General features: G+C 41.7%; 1 protein-coding gene across 5 annotated transcripts in view; it reads left to right on the forward strand.

Moving 5' to 3' along the window:
• Positions 1 to 8263: 8263 nt before the first annotated feature.
• LOC121865472 overlaps positions 8264 to 20315 on the forward strand; it is a 45090-nt gene continuing 33038 nt past the window's right edge. For 2 of the 5 annotated variants that reach the window (XM_042364941.1, XM_042364942.1), the window contains exons 1-3: positions 13284 to 14892; positions 17898 to 17985; positions 18313 to 18505. In XM_042364941.1, the coding sequence (XP_042220875.1) occupies positions 14453 to 14892; positions 17898 to 17985; positions 18313 to 18505 (721 nt within the window). In that variant the 5' untranslated portion in view covers positions 13284 to 14452. Of the gene's footprint in view, positions 8350 to 13283; positions 14893 to 17897; positions 17986 to 18312; positions 18506 to 20315 lie in introns of those variants that run through there. The other 3 variants (XM_042364943.1, XM_042364944.1, XM_042364940.1) reach the window with 3 other exon arrangements.

Below are 20315 nucleotides of genomic sequence, written 5' to 3' on the forward strand. Positions count from 1 at the left end.
AGTCGGCATTATGAAAATATTATTTGCATCAAATTACTGAAGGGGGGGAATAATAGCTAGCGACTTTCCATGGAAGATTTAGCGACATTTAGCTACTTTTAGGTACCAGCCTAGCGACATTTGAAAATCCGAGTTGGCAACCCTGGACTGCAGCTCTGCAGCCCTATGCACGAGCCGCCACTGCTACTGGCAGGTAGATGATCAAGCCAACCAGCCACGTACTGTACTTACACGAAATACCACAAATAAAAGCACCCCATAAAATCAAAGTTCCCAGTGACATGAAAATTATATGAAAAGTACAGTGTTTTTTGTTTCTGGTAATTGTGGTTTACGTTCAGGAGAGGATATTTTGTTCATGAGGCAACCTTACGAGGATATTTTGTTGAGAAGATGACTTTTTGACATTTGGTCGGAGAGCGACATCAAGGTTTATGTGTAAGAGGATGCACCTGGGGCGTACCAACGGTAAGGAGGCGTATCATATGCCCCAACGGGATGAAGAAACTTCACTATTTGAGACTGAATGTGAGAAGGACCTAGGTGTGTATATTGACAATGAGCTGAAGTTCTCGGGCCATTGCGAGAAGAAGGTAAATCAGGCAAATAAATTATTGGGTCTTATAAGAAGGTGGTTCAGATATCTAGACGGTCCGTCCCTCGTAACGATCTTCATGAGTGAAGTGCTTCCCCATCTGGAATACTGTCATCTCGTCTGGTCCCCGAGATATGCTAGGGAGTGTCAGTTGGTTTAAAATGTTCAAAGGAGGGCCACCAGACTGGTGCCTACCCTTCGGCACCTCAACTACCCTGAGAGATTGGAACACCTGAACTTGCTTAGCTTATACAACAGTCGACAGACGAGCAAGGGGTGACCTAATAGAGGTGTAATAAGCATCTCAAGGGGCACTACTCAGTCGAGTGTCCTTACTTGGAGCTGGCGGACGCTAGCCCCACAAGGGGTCACAGCTCAAGATTGAAGAAGCCGCAAGTCCAGAAAACTGTGAGGGCAAACTTTTTTGGAGTGAAAGCTGTGAACTCTTGGAACAATCTGCCAGAAAATGTTGTGACGGCACCGAGTGTGAGCTCTTTCAGGACAAGACTTGACCAACACTGGAGTGGGTGTGGTGGAGTCCTCCCCTACAAACGCCGTGTGTCGCTGACTGGCCGACCCCCCGCGAATCTACCGGCGTATCCCTCGTGGTCAAGGTCAGGTAGCCAGCAACGCCGAACAAAGCGGGGGCCTTCCATCAAGCCACGCCTACCGCGGTTATATAAGACCTCACCTGGCCTTCATCGCTCTCTTTCTACTTAACGCCACCAGCAAGCAACATCTCTCAACAGCTCCATACACACGCTCCCTCAGAAAGCTCCTCGCCCTACAGGAACTCTGAGCAAGCTTCGCCCGACTTAGTATCTCTTTAACACTGTGCTGTGCAACAATATATATACGAGAAACACTGTGATTTTCTATTTCTACCTCAATCCTGAGTGTTGGATATATTTCATGTACGTACGTTGTGAGGCCAAATAAGAGGCCCTGACAACCTGCCACGACAGTAAGCTACATGGGTTCAGGTACATTCAGAAGCCGGTGCATGCCCAGTACTTGCCAACAATGCGTAACAGAGACGTGACCGATCGCCCAAGCTGCTAGCGAGCCGATCTTTTGGTGAAGAGGATAAAAGAAAAGGGAAAATAATGAGAGACGTGACCGATCGCCCAAGCGGCTAACGAGCCGATCAGTGGTGAAGAGGACAAAAGTAAAAAGAAAAAGGTCTTGCCTAGCATAGATAACCACACCCCTCTTGCAAGTTTCTTGAGAAAGGTTCGTAAATGAGTCATATCCAGCAATACTGAACTCACATTCCTCTGGGTCGATTCTCCTGTTCTTGTACAACAGTTCGGCGACTCCTACAATATCTGGTTGGTGTACCTTCAGTAGTGTTTCAAACTCCACTCTCTTAACAAGGAACGTGTCAGTATTAGTGTCCATGACATTCAAGTCCAAATTTGTTCTCGGTAACGTCTCTGCTCTTAGTAGTAACCAGCTTCCCCCCCCCCCCTTCTCAGAAGCTGCAGTATTTGCTAAGTACTCTGTATTTTGCAGGGTGTGGTTAGAAATGTCATTGTTTACAAGGCGCTTGCCTCCTCCCGGCTGATAGACGGAGCTGGTGCCACCTCCCGGGCGGGGGGTAGAGCGAGTGGAGGATGAGCTGCTGTCCCCCAGCCCTGTGTCGGCACACTTGCTTCCACCACTCTTTCCCTGAATACAACCCATGTACACCCGTCCCCGCTCCGCCTCGACTCCTCCCTCTTCTGCTTCAAGCCCTGCAGGAGCTTCCTGTGCTGTTCCCTCTGCATTACCTTGCGATCTGGGTGAATGAATACACTCCGAAATGACTCGCTCCTTGCTAAGTTTTTTGCCTGCCGAATAACCTCCCATTTCTCCTCCTCACTCATTAGTGTGATCCTGAGGGGGCAAGGTTTGTCCCCCTGCTTTTGTCCCAGACTCCTCACATCCTGAAGGGTTGATGGCATCTTCAGAACCTCTGTACAAATATTTTTGAACTGCATCTTATCGTGTGTTATCTTACTCTCGGTTCCCTCTGCCTGGCTCTCAGGGACTCCAAAAACTATTACATTGTTCCTGTGCTGGAAACGCTCCCGTTGTTCCTCCTCTCCCCTAATAGTAGGTCCGTTAATTTTCATTTCTTCGACACACTTCTTTAGAGTCCCTAACTGCTGTAGAACCTGTTCTGGTCATGCATTGCTCTCCGACCCTCCCGTGGCCCTGCTAATGCGTCAGCATAACTCCTCTTAGCAACCACCTTCATTCAGTCGGCTACTTCCTCAGTCTAAGCAAGAATCTCTTTCCCAACTTGTTCTAGTTTGGTAACCAGCAAGGCTCCAGCTTCATCTATTTTTGTCCCTAGGAAACTCGTTCCCATATGGATTGCAATCGCCTCATTCACCTTGAATACACAGTCAGGGCAATACCAGCAACAGCCTTCATGCTTTACGGCTGTTTGCAACATCCTAAACGCTGTAAGGGTCAGGCCTGTATCTTCCATATCCGACGTCCCCTTGCAGTAATCACATATCATACACATGGTTGTTGTTGTTGTGGGGGGTTGCAGACTGTATACTGTATAAGATGTACCATGTCAGGGCTGGGACTCTTATGGATCTATAGCTTTGACAGTTTATTTCTAACACCCTCTTCTGTGAACACAATGTGGGTCAGTGCTGTGTCGAACCGTCTGTCCTCAAATGCAGGAAGGTTAATCGCATCCTCTCTTGTGAACACCGAGGAAAAGAAGCTGTTCAATGCCCCGGCTTTATCCTGGTCAGAATCTGCGTAACTACCATCTTCAAGCCTCAGTTCTGATACTCCTACTCGCGTTTTTAATTTCGACTTTGCATAACGGTAAAACGCCTTTGAATTTGACTTGACCTCGCTTGCAACCAGCCCCTGGAACTCCTTTTCAGCCCTTCTACACTCTATCTTTGCTTGATTTCTGGCTCTTGCATACATCATCCTGCCCTGCTCAACGTTTGACCCAATCCACGTCTTGAATTTCTGGGTTTTCTTCTTAACTTTGTCGACCGCCGCTTGGTTCATGTGCAATAGTGTTAGGCAGGAGCGCCCCGGCATAAAACCGTGTTGGCAATCCTTTACAAGGTTGTTTCGTAGTATATGTTCCATCGCTGTATCTCTGATAATACTCTCAAGTACTTTACATATTATGCTGGTCAGGCTCACCTGTCTATAGTTGTTCGTGGAGTGACGATCGCCCTTCTTGAAGATAGGACTGACATGAGCCATTTCCAATAACTTGGGACCATCGCTCTAGTTACCATAATTAAGATCACCAATTCGTAAGTGATCTTGTAGTGGATCCTTTCCCCTACAACTGCCGACTGAGCTCCTGCCGCACGCTTACCAGCCAATCAGCGTACAGCTTTCCAAGTTTAGAAGCTCCAAAGTTGTTGGTAGCGAAAGGCAGAGCGGGGAAGATGACAGAGGAAGGAGCAGGAGGTTAGGAAGGGAATTGTAGTGGGAGAGATATTGCCGTGGCTTTACACGACTGCATTTATTTGGTTAGCGCATAGCGCACGAATTTGGTTTTGTCTGTGTTGGGTATGTGATCCTTGGGTCACCACTCCTCCGGATTGTGTTAGTTCCAAGTTTAGAAGCTCCAACAACTTTCCCTGAATACGAATTCGCAACCTTTCGATTTACAACCGGTACCTACTTTACTGCTAGGTGAACAGGGACCAAGGGGGCTAGGAAGAGTGTCCAAACAACTTCCGCTTGCCCGGGAATCGAACCCGTGACATCTTGCTTGCGAGGCAAGAGCGGTACCGCTTCTACCACAAGCGCCCCCTCAGCGTACAGCCAGCAACGCAGAGAGACTAGGTCTATGGTGCGGACGTAGGGGTACGATCACCGACCTAGTCTTGACCTTCCACCTCAAGCTCAGGATCAGAGAGTTTCACACCTTTCGCGTTCTACCCCGTGATTGGCTCTTGCGCTACGCTCGCCTTGATTCCTGACTAGCCAACCCTCGATTTCCCAGTGTATGCCTCGTGGTCTAGGTCAGCAACCAGCGCCGCCTTACATGACTGAGGTCAACTATTAAGCCACGCCTACCTCCGCTATATAAGACCTGACCTCGTGGTGACCTGTCTCTTTCTACCTACACCAACCAGCCAGCAACACCTCCTCCTCCTCCGCCACTGCCTGGCGGCCCTCACTCCCGCCGGCGAGCATGGCGACCCACAAGCTGTCCTTCTCTGAGCATCCTCACCAACCAGCTCTCTCTACATCACGCTTGTAACCACGCTGCCACTTCCCAACACCAAGCTGCATTGTACATCCAATACAACATGTATACAGAGAGCACATTGTAAGTTTCCTTTCTCCATCCCATCCTGAGTGAACACAACCATCCCATACCCCACAAATGGTGACCCCGGAGATTCGCACTCACACAGGATGGAGGAGAAACTGATCACGCTCCCAGTCTTCAAGCAACATGGAAGACTGGCTTATCCATCCAGAAGCAGCTCTCATCGGCTCTACAGCTACTGTCTCTACACCGCAGGTTAGACACCCTAGAGCAGCGCTACTTCTCTAAGCAAACACCAGCTCCTCTTCCTGCCCCAAGCACCACGTCCTACCAACCCCAGCACACCCGTCCTGCCTCAGACGCCTCCCCCGGCCCAACAGTACCCCTGCCGCGCCTCCTGATGCAGCCCCAGCTCCCGACGCGGCCCATGCGCCTGAGTGCGGACCAACACACCCCTCTTTTCTCCCTCAGGTACTCCCTGCTACTGTCCTGCACCCTGCTGCTGTCGTGGACCCAGCTGCTGTCGTGGACCCAGCTGCTGTCACGAGCCCTCATCCGCTTCTGCTGACGCAGCCCCTGCTCCTGACCCAGGCCCACACACTCCAGCAGGCGCATCTGATGACTCTGTACCTGCCGTGAGGGAAGCACAACATTCATCGCCTCCACACACCCTTTTTCTCCCTCTCTTCTCCCACAGATAGTGTGTATCTAGACAGTTGTCTCTAGCGGTCGGCTCATTCACGCCATCGCCGTTCTGCCTCACATGTGCCATGCACCCCTGCAGACAACAAGTCTCCTTCACCGCCTGAAGGGAAGGAGGGAGTATTGTAGTGGATTTCTCCCCTACAAACGCTGTTTGTCGCTGCGTAGCCGACCCCGCGAATTCCCCAGTGTATGCCTCGTGCTCTGTGTCAACCAGCGCCGCCATACATCACGGAGGTCAACTATCTACTCACGCCTACCTCCACTATAAAAGACCTGACCTCGTGGTGACCTGTCTCTTTCTACCTACACCAACCAGCCAGCAACACCTCCTCCTCCTCCGCCGCTGCCTGGCGGCCCTCTCTCCCACCGGCGAGCATGGCGACCCACAAGCTGTCCTCCTCTGAGCATCCTCACCAACCAACTCTCTTCTTCTAGCTACAGCTGCAGCAAGGAACACCTCCTCCTCCGCCGCTGCCTGGCGGCCCTCGCTCCCGCCGGCAAGCATGGTGACCCACAAGTTCTCTCTACATCACGCTTGTAACCACGCTGCCACTTCCCAGCACCAAGCTGCATTGTACATCCAATACAACATGTATACAGAGACCACATTGTGAGTTTCCTTTCTCCATCCCATCCTGAGTGAACACAATCATCCCATACCCCACAGGACCTCTGGGCAAGCTACTCATCACCTAGTAACTCCTTAGCACTGCACTGTACAACAATATATATATATACAGAAAACGCATTGTGAGTTTCTAACCTACCTCAATCTTGAGTGTGAGATATCTTACATGTATGTACGTATGTGAGCCTGTAGGGGTATGAGATATTGGTTCACACTCAGGATGGGATGGAGAATGGAAACTCACAAGGTGCTCACTGTATACATATTGTATTGGATGTACAATGCAGCTTGTTGCTGGGTAGGTAGCATGGTAATAAGCATTGACTGGAGAGAGCTGGGTGGTGAGGGTGCCCAGAGTGAGGGCACGCCGCTTGAGGGACGCCAAGGTCGCTGGCTGGAGCGTCAGCCGCATGCCTGGCGCGGAGGAGGAGGTGTTGCTTGCTGGTGGCACTGGGTAGAAAAGAGAGCTGGTCACAGCGGTGTCAGGCCTTATAAGGCGGGGCTAGGCGTGGGTAGATAGTTGACCCCCGCTCCGTGGACAGTGCCGGAGGCATAGACTGGGGGGATTCGAGAAGGTTCGGTGCTTGTAGGGGAGGAATCCACTTCAATACTCCTCTTCCACTCCGGGAGCAGCGAGAGGCTGGAGGTTGGCAGGGTTGCGTGCCACATGTGAGGCAGAACGGGCGGTGCATCCCACATGTGGGACATAACGGCGAGGGCGTGGATGAGCCGGCCGCTAGGGGTGGGGGGCAACTCTGTCTAGATACACGAGATCTGTGGGAGAAAAGAGGGAGAAGGAGGGTTGTGGAGGCGATGAATGTTGTGCTTTCCTTGCGACAGGTACAGAGTCCTCAGATGCGCCTGCTGGGGTGTGTGGGCCTGGGTCAGGAGCAGGGGCTGCGTTAGGAAGAGTGTCCATGACAGCAGCAGGTTGCATGATAGCAGCTGGGTCCACGACAGCAGCAGGGTGCAGGACAGTAGCAGAGGGGTACCTGAGGGAGAAAAGAGGGGTGTGTGGGTCCGCGTCAGGAGCAGGGGCTGCGTCAGTAGGAGCGGCAGGGGGTACTGCTGGGCCGGGGGCGGCGTCTGAGGCAGGGCGGGTGTGCTGGGGTCGGTAGGACGTGGTGCTTGGGGCAGGAAGAGTAGCGGCTGTCTGCTTAGAGTAGCAGAGCTGCTCTAGGGTGTCTAACCTGCGGTGTAGAAACAGTAGTTGTAGAGCCGATGAGAACTGCCTCTGCGTGGGTAAGCCAGTCTTCCATGTTGCTTGAAGACTGGGAGAGTGATCAGTTTCCCCTCATCCTGTGCGAGTGGTCACTCCGGGGGTCACCAATTGTAGGGTTATGAGATATTGGGTTCACACTCAGGATGGTATGGAGAAAGGAAACTCACAATGTGCTCACTGTATACATATTGTATTGGATGTACAATGCAGCTTGTTGCTGGGTAGGTAGCATGGTAATAAGCGTTGAGTAGAGAGGGTGGTGAGGGTGCCCCGAGGAGGGACACGCGGCTTGAGGGGCGCCAAGGTCGCTGGCAGGAGCGGGAGCCGCCGGGTTGGCGCGGAGGAGGTGTTGCTTGCTGGTGGCACTGTGTAGAAAGAGAGCTGGTCACAGCGGTGTCAGGCCTTATAAGGCGGGGGTAGGCGTGGGTAGATAGTTGACCCCCACTCCGTGGGCGGCGCTGGAGGCGTAGGCTGGGGGATTCGAGAAGGTTCGGTGCTTGTAGGGGAGGAATCCACTACAAGCCCATACAAAGAGATAATAGACAACCAAAGAGAATTGACAACTGGCCACATACTGTACACTACAATCTGTCAACCCAAGTTCTTTACTAAAGATTGCATATCCCCATAAATCGAGAGAATATACTTTAGTAATTCAAATACGTATCATCCAAAAAGGTTTCACGCCCATCACATCTTGGGGTACTTTTCGCTCTTGATAATGGAGAAATATAAATAAATATATTTACTTTAAGTTATAAAATTCTAATGAAAGGGAATTATAGATGATTGCTTTAGAAATCCAAATACTGTATTGGTAAGTAAATATTTATAATGGCGCTCCCTGACAAAAGAGACTTCAGGGCTTCAGCTACATCCGCCTAGGATGACAACTATTGTCCAGTCGAAGGGTCCTCCCACCCACCCTGCATGGTGAGGTACAGTATATAGATATTTTTAAATTAATGTCTCCGCCAGTTTTCGCAGTATTTTTACACGCATTTGAATTTGAATCGAATTATTGGTATTGCAGTTATAAATTTGCAGCATGGCGAAATTAAGACTGGAAATAGATGAATTTTCGTTTTAAAAATATTATTTTGGCGTTCAATATGTAATGTTACTAAAGTGACAATTTGTTGTTTTCTATACCAGGATTGTCATATTTTGTTAGGATATGAAATTTATATCATTATAAATGTTAGGAGTGCTTAGGGCATTCTGTTGGGGCCTACACCAATACTTACCTCTCGTTGTTTTTGGTAAAAGTGTAGATAACGGCTACTTGTATTCCAGTGCAGGATCCTCTGTGTGCCTATGGTGCAGCATAAAATACAACACCACCACCCAATTCCACAATTTATCCATTCTGTTTTAGAAGGTCTCCAATGTGATGGTTTCCTCAGTCAGACTGTTACACACTCAGTGTGAACGATGCCTTCCTTCTTGTAGTGTTGGCCAACTTTGGGTATAATATTTGTTTGTGTCCTCTTGGACCTGAGTATGTTGCAAAGTCCCTCCACAGTTGTACTAAACTCCTGACTTCAGTCTCATAGTAACCATTTAAAAATCTAAAAATCTTTTTTGTCTGTATCTGGGACGGTAATTATTTATGGCTTCACAGCCACTGACTTTTCAATGAAAACTAATTTAAAAACGCCACAATTATACTGTACTGAAGTCAAGTTCACTGGATGCGAGTTTCCCATCTGACATTTGTCACCCTTTTTGTATATAGCACATATCACTACTTTTTTCCATTCCTCAGACACTGTCCCCTCCTCAATCAGCGTTTAGATAATATTGCCAATGGCTCTGCTGTAGTGTTTGCTGTTCCGTCTTCAGTATAAACCTTGGGTGTAAATCATCTAGTCTAGGAGATTTGTTTATTTTTAACTCTTTCAACACCTATTTAAACTTTCTCCTTGTTTATTGTTAGTTTCCAAAGGATATTGTGCTAAAAACATAACTGAAGAACTTAGCTAGCATGTTTGCTTTTGCTTTGTCGTTGCCATTTTTGGCAGAATTAAAATTCCTTAAGTGCTCCAGTGAGAAAATTGGTAATGGTAGAGGAGACGGTTAGCACCCGAAAGACTTTATGGAATTGCACCAAAATTCTGGATGATACTGTACTAAACACAAAAATTTAAACGATTATACACAGAACCTAATAGAACCTGACCTAACTATGTAACATAACCTTACCTAAGCAATTTACTTGAAGCAGCATGGTGTAATTTTATGTTGTTTGTGGATGTAAGAGTACGATCGGTTGTTACAGTGAAACACATATTTCTTTTTCACTGTCAGTCTTTGCCTCATTTTGAACACTTGCCCATCCTACCAACTAGTCCATGTTAACTTGAACTCTTAGAGATGGTCTTCATCCTCTACAACCACAGATAACTTGTGATAAGACAAAGAACTACCCTTACATGATGCCACTACTGCATACCTGTAGTTAATTTACAAGATGGCTAGCTTGTCTCTCCCCTTGGAGAAGAACAATAAGTATATGAACATTCAGTTCACTTAGAATTCAATGCTATTGGAAAGAAACTGGAATTGTATCCAAACCCATAATATGGGATTTGAATCTAACTACTGTACTGGTAGTATATGAATTTTATCAAAGAATAGGTTTAAGAACCAGTTGCTATATTTATGGTAAAAATATAATATTTTTGGCCTACAAATTACATAGATACATAAAATTACTGCCATATGATCAGTTCTTCGCGTACTTTGCCCCTTAACTTCCCTCATCTTTCATGCCTTGCTCACTACAGGTGATTTATGATCGCTGATAGAGAAAAAACAACTTAAAATTACAGGGAAAAGTTGTATCACCGTTTACATTTTTTCATCCAAACAAAACCTGAGGAAAATATGAATGAATTCTATAAAGTCCTTCGGGTGTTAACCGTCTCCTCCACTATTACCAGAAATATTGTACGAAAACTTGGTGTTGGTTGATATTGAAGTTGAAAGATACAGTACCCTATTACGTATTAGTTTTCAAACCAATTTTTTTTTGCTTTTTATTTTTGCAATGTGAATGAATACTGTATACAGTATACTACTGTATATCCTGTAACTATGACAGAGCCTTATTTTTAATTGGAGCATTATACCAAGGGAGCCTTAATATGGGTAAACACTGCTTCTACTGAATGGGGTTTGAAGTTTGGCCACTATTAATTTTCCAAAACTTTGAAAGAGGAACAAAGTCTGCTTGGCCATGTTTTAGCAGGAGCAGATCCAGGGGGGTCTTGGGGGTCCGGACCCCCCTTTTCATCAGAAAATTCCAATATTTTTTTCTTTAATGCAGTATTGTAGTCAGGCATTTTTGTACAGTAAAAAGTAATTGTTAATGACCTTAGAATATCTTCTAATATCAAGTGTACAAGACTTCAAAATGGCCATGATATTGGTAAGATTTCCAAAAAAAATTTGGAGGGGGCTATCAGTGCCCCCCACCCCTCAAAAAAAAACAGCTGGGTGGGCTCACCATGATTCCCCACTCACAACTTCTTGGTACCCCCCCTCCCCCCTTTTGATATTCCTGGATCCGTCCCTGTTTAGCTCGTTGCGGGGTCTTCTTATAAGATATGTGAAATTTAAGGGACTAACTACAGGTAAAAGAAAAATGGGGTGACATACCTGTAGATGATTGCCTGTATTGTACTGTATATGTAATGAATTTCCTAAAGAACTGCATACCAAACTTAACATTCACATAATGTGCACTTTGTTACACTGTTGTATTTGTTTTCAGAAAATCTTTAAAGGCAGTCATCCTGATATTTCATTTAGTAAATTATCAGTTTTGAAATTTGAAACTACAATGCTCCTCTTTCAAGCATTTTGGATTACATGACTGGTACACTCAGTTTTATTTTTTCCACTGCAAAAGGATTCTGCCATATTTTGGACAATGTTCTCAGTGTTTTTTTTTTAAATGGGATTAGCCCATCCAGGGTACAGGTCAATGACCCAGATCAGGTCCTGGGGGGCAAAAATATAATTATAATAATAATAATTAATAAAAATTAAGTAGAAATATAATATAAAATATACTACTATAGGGTACTACTACTACTACTACTACTAACAATAATAATAATAATAATAATAATAATAATAATAATAATAATAATAATAATAAAGGATCACAAATAAATACAAAAATTAAAAAAATCAATGTTGAGAAATGATATGTGTACAGTATGTTGTGTTGTCAAAGTAAGAGGAGCAATTGAAACCCTTTAATTGTGTGTAAACTTTTGCAGAAAGTTAGATCAGCAACCTGGGGCTTGGTCACAATTTTTGTGATGCCATACGACAGCAGGGTCTCCCATTAGACAGTACATTATGCTTCCAATATCTTCCCATGTGGTAGTACCTCTCTGTTTGATAGCTGCCTATGACCTACTACCATGCAGTCCTGAGTATACTATATTACTGTATACAGCAGGGTCTCAGCCAACAATGGTTTATCCCACACAGATTTGATTGTATCTGCACATGGTTAAATCAATTTGAAAATACGCTTGTCAGCTAAGCAGCTCTGTAGCCCCGGCCACACACTTACTGGTACTGCTGCTCACTTCTCAAACAACGATACCAGCTGCCCATCTACCTTCTTTAGTGCATAAATTTGTTTGCAATGCTGAGCAGAGCGAGAATTCACATTACTGTACATTATAATTTTTCTCAATTTTTAAACTGTTTTTGCTGTGTACTCTAATGCGAGCAGTCTGCTAGTGGTAGTACAGTGAAGAAAGCATATAACAATGGCGATTTTGGGCATACTACAGCTGCCATTACAACTTAAATGAGTCAATCATATGCACTATTAATGCTTGTAAGAGAAATTTGTGTTTGCATAAAGGCTTCCTTTAATTGAAGATGGATAAGTTATTAAGTGTGTGGTTCAATGATCAAATAAACAGTAAAAGCTGTGTTGATGTTGTAGTTATACAGGAAAAACACTTAATTTATACAAACCCGTGATTGTCACTGAAGGTTTTGATTGCAGTGCATTAGACATACATCCTGTAATACATTGTAGGGGGTGACTTCAGTGAATATGACTTATGTGTCCATTCCAACTAAGTCACTTGGGTAGAGTATGTCTGGCTTGTGGTTGTGAGTTTGGGATCCACACTGCAGTGTTTTAGTGAAGGATTTTGGGGATGAAATCATGGAACTCCCATTGATTAAGAGGCGAAAAAATAATAGTGAATAAATACTGTACAGAGTGGAAAGTGGTGGAAGTGCAGCTCACTCCCTTCCGATATTACACATGAAAATAATATAATTGGAGTAAGAGTACGGTATATTGATGATTGCTGGAGATTTTATTTTTTGTACATTAGTGAAAAACTCAGACATAACTACTGTAGATATGTAATCTAAATAAACAAATGTGCATGGATATCTACTTCTCAAAACATTAAGCTTATCTGTAGTCATGCTGCTTAACATAAATTTTGTCCCCAATCATTGTCAGCAAAAAATTGCTGAGACAGAGAATTTACCAACTACTATTGTACAGTGTACATATTCTTAAGAAGGTTATCAAGATTGTTTTGTACTCTAATCCGGAGTCTAGTGTTCTATTTTTTCTATAAGATTTTCAGACATGTTGGTTAAAGGCACAATTTGGTACAGTACTTTACTGTACTGTGTTTAATTAATATTTACCGTATTTGCCGGCACATAAGACGCACCCCTATTTTACAAGGATATTTTGTGTAAAAAAAATTTTTAGTACGTTTCATCATACATTTGTTAAAAGTGATTTTAAAGTGGTTTTGTAGGGGAAAACATGATTTTGTGCATGTAAATACAATATACACTGGAATCAAGTAGGAAATCATATATAGTAACATTATACTAACCCAACTCTACCTCTGATCAGAGCAGCTGTGAGGCTTGTTTATATTTTGGTCAAGAGAAATACCTACAGGATGTGAAACTCGTATTTTTGGCTGTGATGTTTTGTGTTGCCGCGATTTGCCACCAGGGTGTAGCACCATCACTATTGGTTTGGCGTCATCGACTCATTGCAAATGGCTGAATAGCGGCTGAACATTCTGTTAACATTTCTTTAATCTTTCTGGGGGCATTTTTCATTTAGATAATAAACAAATGTTTTTTAAAGGTAACACAATCGTTAAATAATGTAAGACGTGTAATCTGGTGTGAGTTACGTGTGTTGGGGAAGGAGGTACAGTGAGATGTTGTTAGCTTCCCTCTGCTGTTAAGCCAATGTAAGCCATTATTTACGTCTTCGGAAAATTTGCCGTAAGTTTGTTATACAGGTAATAGATTGTGATAATTTGGCTTGTTTTTCAATATTTTATTATTAGTAATACAGTATAAGTATTGTATTAGTAACAATTTAGTTCTTAGTGGCCTGCTTGTCCCAGACTCCCTAGCTAGGCACCTCTGCTTACAGCGCTCGGCCTCCCATCCATAATACAGGCGCATTAGATGCAGGGTAATTTTTGATACATTTTTGTTTTTAAAAATGCGTCTTATGCGCCGGCAAATACGGTATCCTCTATTCAAATTTAAGATTCAAAGCTGTTACTGTACTAAAAACAGAGGGTCAGTTTTCCTTACCTTAGCCGAGTGTAACACAAGCACTGGTTATCATAAGTTTGGAATTTTGTGATTAATACTGATAGGATTAGATAACAGATAACAGGAACTATGAGACAATAGCTTCACAATAATGTACTTGATATGTACGATTGGCTTTTGGTTCACCGACTTTCATTGTGGGTGTTTTTCAGTGTCAGTTGACATTAATTCTTTTGCTCTTTGGAAGAACTATCATCTGTATATACAGTACTGTACAGTACTGTGCAGTATTATGAATGATTTTGCATTGAAGACTCTTATGGTCTTAAAGTGAAGTTGAAGTATAATATTTATCTTCTTTTATTTCATGGGCATTCATATTTACTGTACCATTAAATGCTAAACTTTTTATAATAGTGAATTTTATGAAACTAAAAAATCTCCAAAATGAGTGACTTTTTAAATGAGGTTTTTCCACCACTAGAAAACCAACCACTGGAAAACCCATCTTCTGTGTTAATGAATGAAATTACTCCCAGTTCATTTACAATAAAAATTGCTGAGAATAAAGAGGACGACAGCCATGGAAAAACCAACTGCCAAGACCAAATTTCTTCAACAATGCATAAAGTTCATCCCAATTCCAGTTTGTCAGAAGGTTTTGAGGCTAAGAGTGATAATTACTATATATCTCAAAATGCTTTTACTCGTTCATTAGAGAGCTTCAGGCCAAATGAATATCAAAGTAAAGTCCATATAGACTGGCACAATTATAATGAGATGTTACATGAGAAAGGGATGGAAGATGCAGACCATTGCAGGGAGTCATCAGGAAGTGGCTACCTTTCTTGCAATTCGCAGGGTGAAGAGGTAGTAGACGGCATCATGTAAGTCTTTTTTTTTTTTTTTTTTTTAGAACTTTCACTCTTATATTCTAACTTTAGTCATAATTGAACAGTTATTGAATAATTTAACAAATACATGTACAGTTGCCAGCAAAAGTTCTCCCACAGCCCTGTATAGCCAGTTTATGGGAGGACTTTTGCTGGTAACTGTACATTACTGTACATTTTCCCCATTCAACAGAGATGGGCTTCATAATGTTTGGTTTGTTTTCTTTATTTTCTTTATCACTATAAATTTTAGATGAGGTTTTATACAAATTAATAAATTTTAACAAAGATTTGGGTGAGAGTTGGTACATTTTATTTTCATGTTTGAGTTAAACTTTTCTCTACATTACACAGTTCTCCAGTATTAAAAGTGCACACTCTACTCTGCTTTACTAGTCAGTGGTGGGCACAGCTAAACAAAAAGTTAGCTTCGCTAACCGCTAATCCGCTAACTAAAAAGTTAACTTCGCTAACGCTAAACCACTAAACAGCTAAAAACATTAGCGGAAGCTAACACTAACCGCTAACTTTTATTATATGAATTTAGCTTCGGTTTGTTTGTTTTTGGCTCTAAAACCCTTAAAAACAGACCTAGAGAGCTGAAATTTTCATACATTGTCTTGTAGCTTAGACATAGAGCTTTCCAAAAAGGTATAGCATGCCAAGATCAGATGATGATCAAGGTGTACACAAATAATTAAATGAACAAATGAAATTAAACATTAGTTTACATTCAAGTTTCAACATATACTTTATAATCTTTATTTACTGTACGAAAAGACAGAAAGTATTAAACGAATCCAAAAACTATAGTACTGTATAGCATAGGTAGCAAATAGCATCATGCCAAGATCAGATGATGATCAACTTATCAAGGTGTACACTGTACACAATTTCACAAATAATTAATTTGCATTCTCATACAACCTATCGGCCTTATTCATTATTCATGTAAATATGCAATACCAACCACATACTCATTATACCAGTGCATTTTTATACAGTGATCCCTCGGTTAACGAGCGCCTCGGTTAACGAGATTTCGGTAACGATTTACCTTCCATAAGATTCTTAACTTCGGTTAACGAGCAATCCCTCGATCAACGAGTTTTTTACAAGCCGACTTCAACATGTTTTCGCTTGCATTTGGCGGTCCACCAGCAGTAGTATTAGTCCGCCAATGCAGTACAGTACTCGGTTTTAGGGCTTAAATTCCTTACTATTTTAGTAAATATCAAGAAGTTTATACTATTCAATAATTTTAAAAGTTTAATATTAACTTTTTTAGTCATTTTAACAATTATTGAACATAATTGAAGGTAAAGAAACTAGTTTCTGGCATGCCATCCAGCCTGTTAACACACCAGACAGGCGTTAGTCTCTCTCTGTTTTCAGTGGAGGTAACATCTTGCTTGAGACTCTCTTCAACTAAATGCTTTTTTTCTGTGTTCCAAGCAAATTATTGGTCATTTTGAAATTTATTTTACATATTGACAATATATAATGCAGTGCAGTGTTGATTTAAAGAAAATAATCTTGAATTACACCAAGAGAACTAAAATGTTATGGGTGAAATGGTGCCATGGGATGACTTCTCTTCTTCCTTCTCCTCCACCCCCATTCTAATTCCCATCATCATCATCATCCAGGAGCCTTCTACATACACACCTCAAAGTAAGTGTACTTTTCTACCTTTTTTGTTGAATTTAGGCAATTTTCGGTGAGCTGGAACCAATTACCCAAAAATCCATTGAAACAATGGTTTCGGTTAACGAGTTTTTCGGTTAACGAGCAACCTGCTGGAACAGATTGTGGTCGTTAACCGAGGGACCACTGTATAACTTATTATTGGTCTTAGTCATTATACCAGTGCATTTTTATATAACTTATTGTTGGTCTTAGTCATGTAAATAAACAGAAAATTTTGTTTGGCGCACACCTTGGATGACATCATGGTTGTGAACTTATGCAGTACTTAGCATAATCAAATATATTGACACAAAAAAATCCTAATTAAATTAACAAATGAATGAGAAATGAAATTATACAATAGTTTACAATTACATTCTATGATTCTTTCAACATACACTAACAGTCTTTATTTACTGTAAAAAAAAAGTATTAAACTAATAATCGAAAAATTCCATTCACTCCGGCTGCAGTGGCTGGGCCTTCTCCATTGCCTCGACGTGATGCTGGTTGCCCTTCATAAACATCAGCCTCTCAAAGTTGCCATCTGACAGGGTGGCTCTCTTGGCCCTCAAGATATCTTTGCACGTACTAACACGCAGTCAGCCAAGCGTGCCTGACTGGCTGTTGGAGACACGCGTCGTGGCGTCACACGCTTACAACAGACAGGAACAAACATGTATAAATTTTGTTAGCGGAACTAAATTTAGTGGAAGGTAATTGGTCCACTAATGGTTTCCAAAGTTAGCAAAAACGCTAATCCGCTAGCAAGAAAGTTAGCTTCGCTATTTAGCTGTTAGCGGAACACTGCCCACCACTGCTACTAGTAAAGTTTAAATATGTACATTGTCTGCTGGATTATTAAACTAACAAATACATTCAGACTGCTAGGGTAAGGCTTACAAACTCTGAGGGTTTCTTACTAAATCAACTTATCTGAGGGTTGCACTGAGAGGATTACAATACTGTATTTGGCTAAGATTTGATGCTCAGTTTGCTTAATTAAAATGCTAATGCATGCAGTCTGTGTGGCATAGATTGTGCAATTATTATAACCTTCTGTGAGTATTTTGACATAAACAATTTGTTTCAGTTTGGGTGTTCAGTACAATATATACTGTACTCTAGCATAGTCCTCAAGAGTTCTTTTCCAGCTTCTTCTGTTTATCTGTTTTTGTTAACATGAGTCACCTATGGAATTCATGATAAAAATTTAAAATATTGTAAACAGAACATGTACTGTAGTATTTAATAGATACATTGAAGTATCATATGTCAATTTAGTATGTGACATTTACATATTTTTACAGATTTGATATTAATCACATAATGTCACGCCCACGCTCAGAATCTATTGCATCTCTGGACTACTACCGTACACGTGATACTCATTTGCAGGTACGAATTGTTTTTCTTGTACATATCTTGTACTGTAGTTACCTTTTATGCTTCTTGCATATGTTCCATTAGTAGGGCACTGATCAAGAAAGATGATTAATGATATACAATATTTTCCCATTTTCTAGCTTATGTCCTTCACCAGGCAGCTAGTCATTATACAATCTGCATTCTGACAACTCCAGTTATTTAACCAGGGATGATATTTTAATCCAATTATAAAATATAACTTCTTGAAGTTGGATTCATTGAATCTTTTAGTACTGTATAGACTTGCTTGGGTTTATTAAAAAGAATTGAAGATGGGTCAATTACCATTTATTTCAGGTTTCAGCAAGAGAAGAACTGCAGAACCAGAGACAAGACAGTCCAAATAATGGAAGACAAATGCAGCAGTCACGAAGACTCCCATACTGGCTGTGGTTCATCATAGCTAAAAGTCTGGGCATCAAACTTTCTCCTGAAGACAAGCCAATTCTCGCCACAGTCCTGTATACCCTCACATTTATGAGTGCAATAAGTAATACATTACAGTACTTTTACAACATCAAAGAAAAAATTCTCTTGAAGCTTTTCTAAGGGCAGATCCAAGGGGGGGTCCTGGGAGTCTGGACTCCCTCATTTTCACCAGAAAATTTCAATGTTTTCTTTAATGCAGTATTATACTCAGGCATTTTTGCATTGCAAAAAGTATTTACTAGTGACTTCAGAATACACTGTCTCCTAATATCAAGTGCGCATGGCCTCAAAATGTCCATGATAATGGGTGAGCTCGCTGCGGTCATCATGTTCCCCCACCCACAACTTCTTGGACCCTCCCTTTTGATATTCCTGTATATGCCCCTGATTTCTTATCACCTAACATTGCACAGTCAAACCAGTATTAAGTACAGAACTGTAATAAAATTTGGTAACCTTGATAAGATTACAAAAATAATTAAAATTTGCTTCAAAGTGGATTACTTATACTCTACTCTGCATTTAATAGAAAATTCCAGATCTGTAAACAAAACAAAAATCTTTTACAATCATACGGTTTGGGGTTACTGAGATAATTTTCTGAAATTGCTCAACCCCTGGGCCATTTTTTCTTGAAGAAATTTTATTTATATATATATATATATATATATATATATATATATATATATATATATATATATATATATATATATATATATATATATATATATATATATATATATATATATATATATATATATATATATATATATTATATATATACATGCGCCCGTTAACGTCCTAGATACGTTCTTGGAAACGTGACGAAATGGACGTTGTCCGATCATCACATAAACTTTTTATTTATACTTACGTGTATGTGGAATACTATATACGTACATATACACTTTTACTCTTAAATCACTACTGTAATGTGATACAGGTGATTAATTTTTATCTCTTGTGCAAAATACATGACGTTTATATTAAAATTATTCACTGTTTTACAAGGATTCCAGCAACGCCGGGCAGATGGGGGAGAGAGAGGGAGGGAGCGAGCGAGCGAGGGGGCGTGGGGGAGGGGAGGTAGTACGTTTGACAGTTGGCACAGGCCCAGGTCTAACGCTGTATATTTATCAGTTCTTAGGTGACTAAGCTTCTCTCTTATAAAAAGCCAGTGAAATGACCTGGGTGAATATAATTAACATTGCTGGGATTCTTGTAACATACTGATTAATTTGAATATAAACATGCTATAATTTGCACTAGACAAAACAATTTTAGTACCGTAATCAAATTAGTACATGTGCACTCCAGCTTTGCACTAAGGTCATTTATTTCTATTACGTTTCTTTTAGTATGGTGTGTGCATGTAAATGGATGAAAATAAATGAAGAAATCTATGTAAATCTACCCAAAAATACAGTTGAAAAACTTTTTTATAAAATGTACTACAGTACTGTACACTAATGTACAACAATTTTTATCTCTTGAGCAAAATATATGACATTTATATTCAAATTATTGGCTGTCTTGCAAGGATTCCAGCAATGCAAATTATAATCTCCTAACTTTAGTCTGAGATATTATATAAGATAAAAACTGTAAGCCTAAAATTCTGGCTGGGGGTGAGGGAGGGGGCCAGCCAGTGAAGAGTTGGGGGGTTGAGGTGATAAGTTTGAGCCGAAGATCTCTGTGTGTTTATTTAACAGTCCTACTAAGCTTCTCTCATTTTAAATTGCCAGTGAAATGACCTTGGAGAATATAATTAACATTGCTGGGATTCTTTTAAGATACTGATACTGAATATATACATGTTGTAATTCGCACTAGACATAACAATTTTAGTACCGTAATCAAATTAGTACATG

Source organism: Homarus americanus, unplaced genomic scaffold, assembly GCF_018991925.1.
Source record: "Homarus americanus isolate GMGI-L3 unplaced genomic scaffold, GMGI_Hamer_2.0 scaffold25483, whole genome shotgun sequence".
Lineage (NCBI taxonomy): Eukaryota > Metazoa > Arthropoda > Malacostraca > Decapoda > Nephropidae > Homarus > Homarus americanus.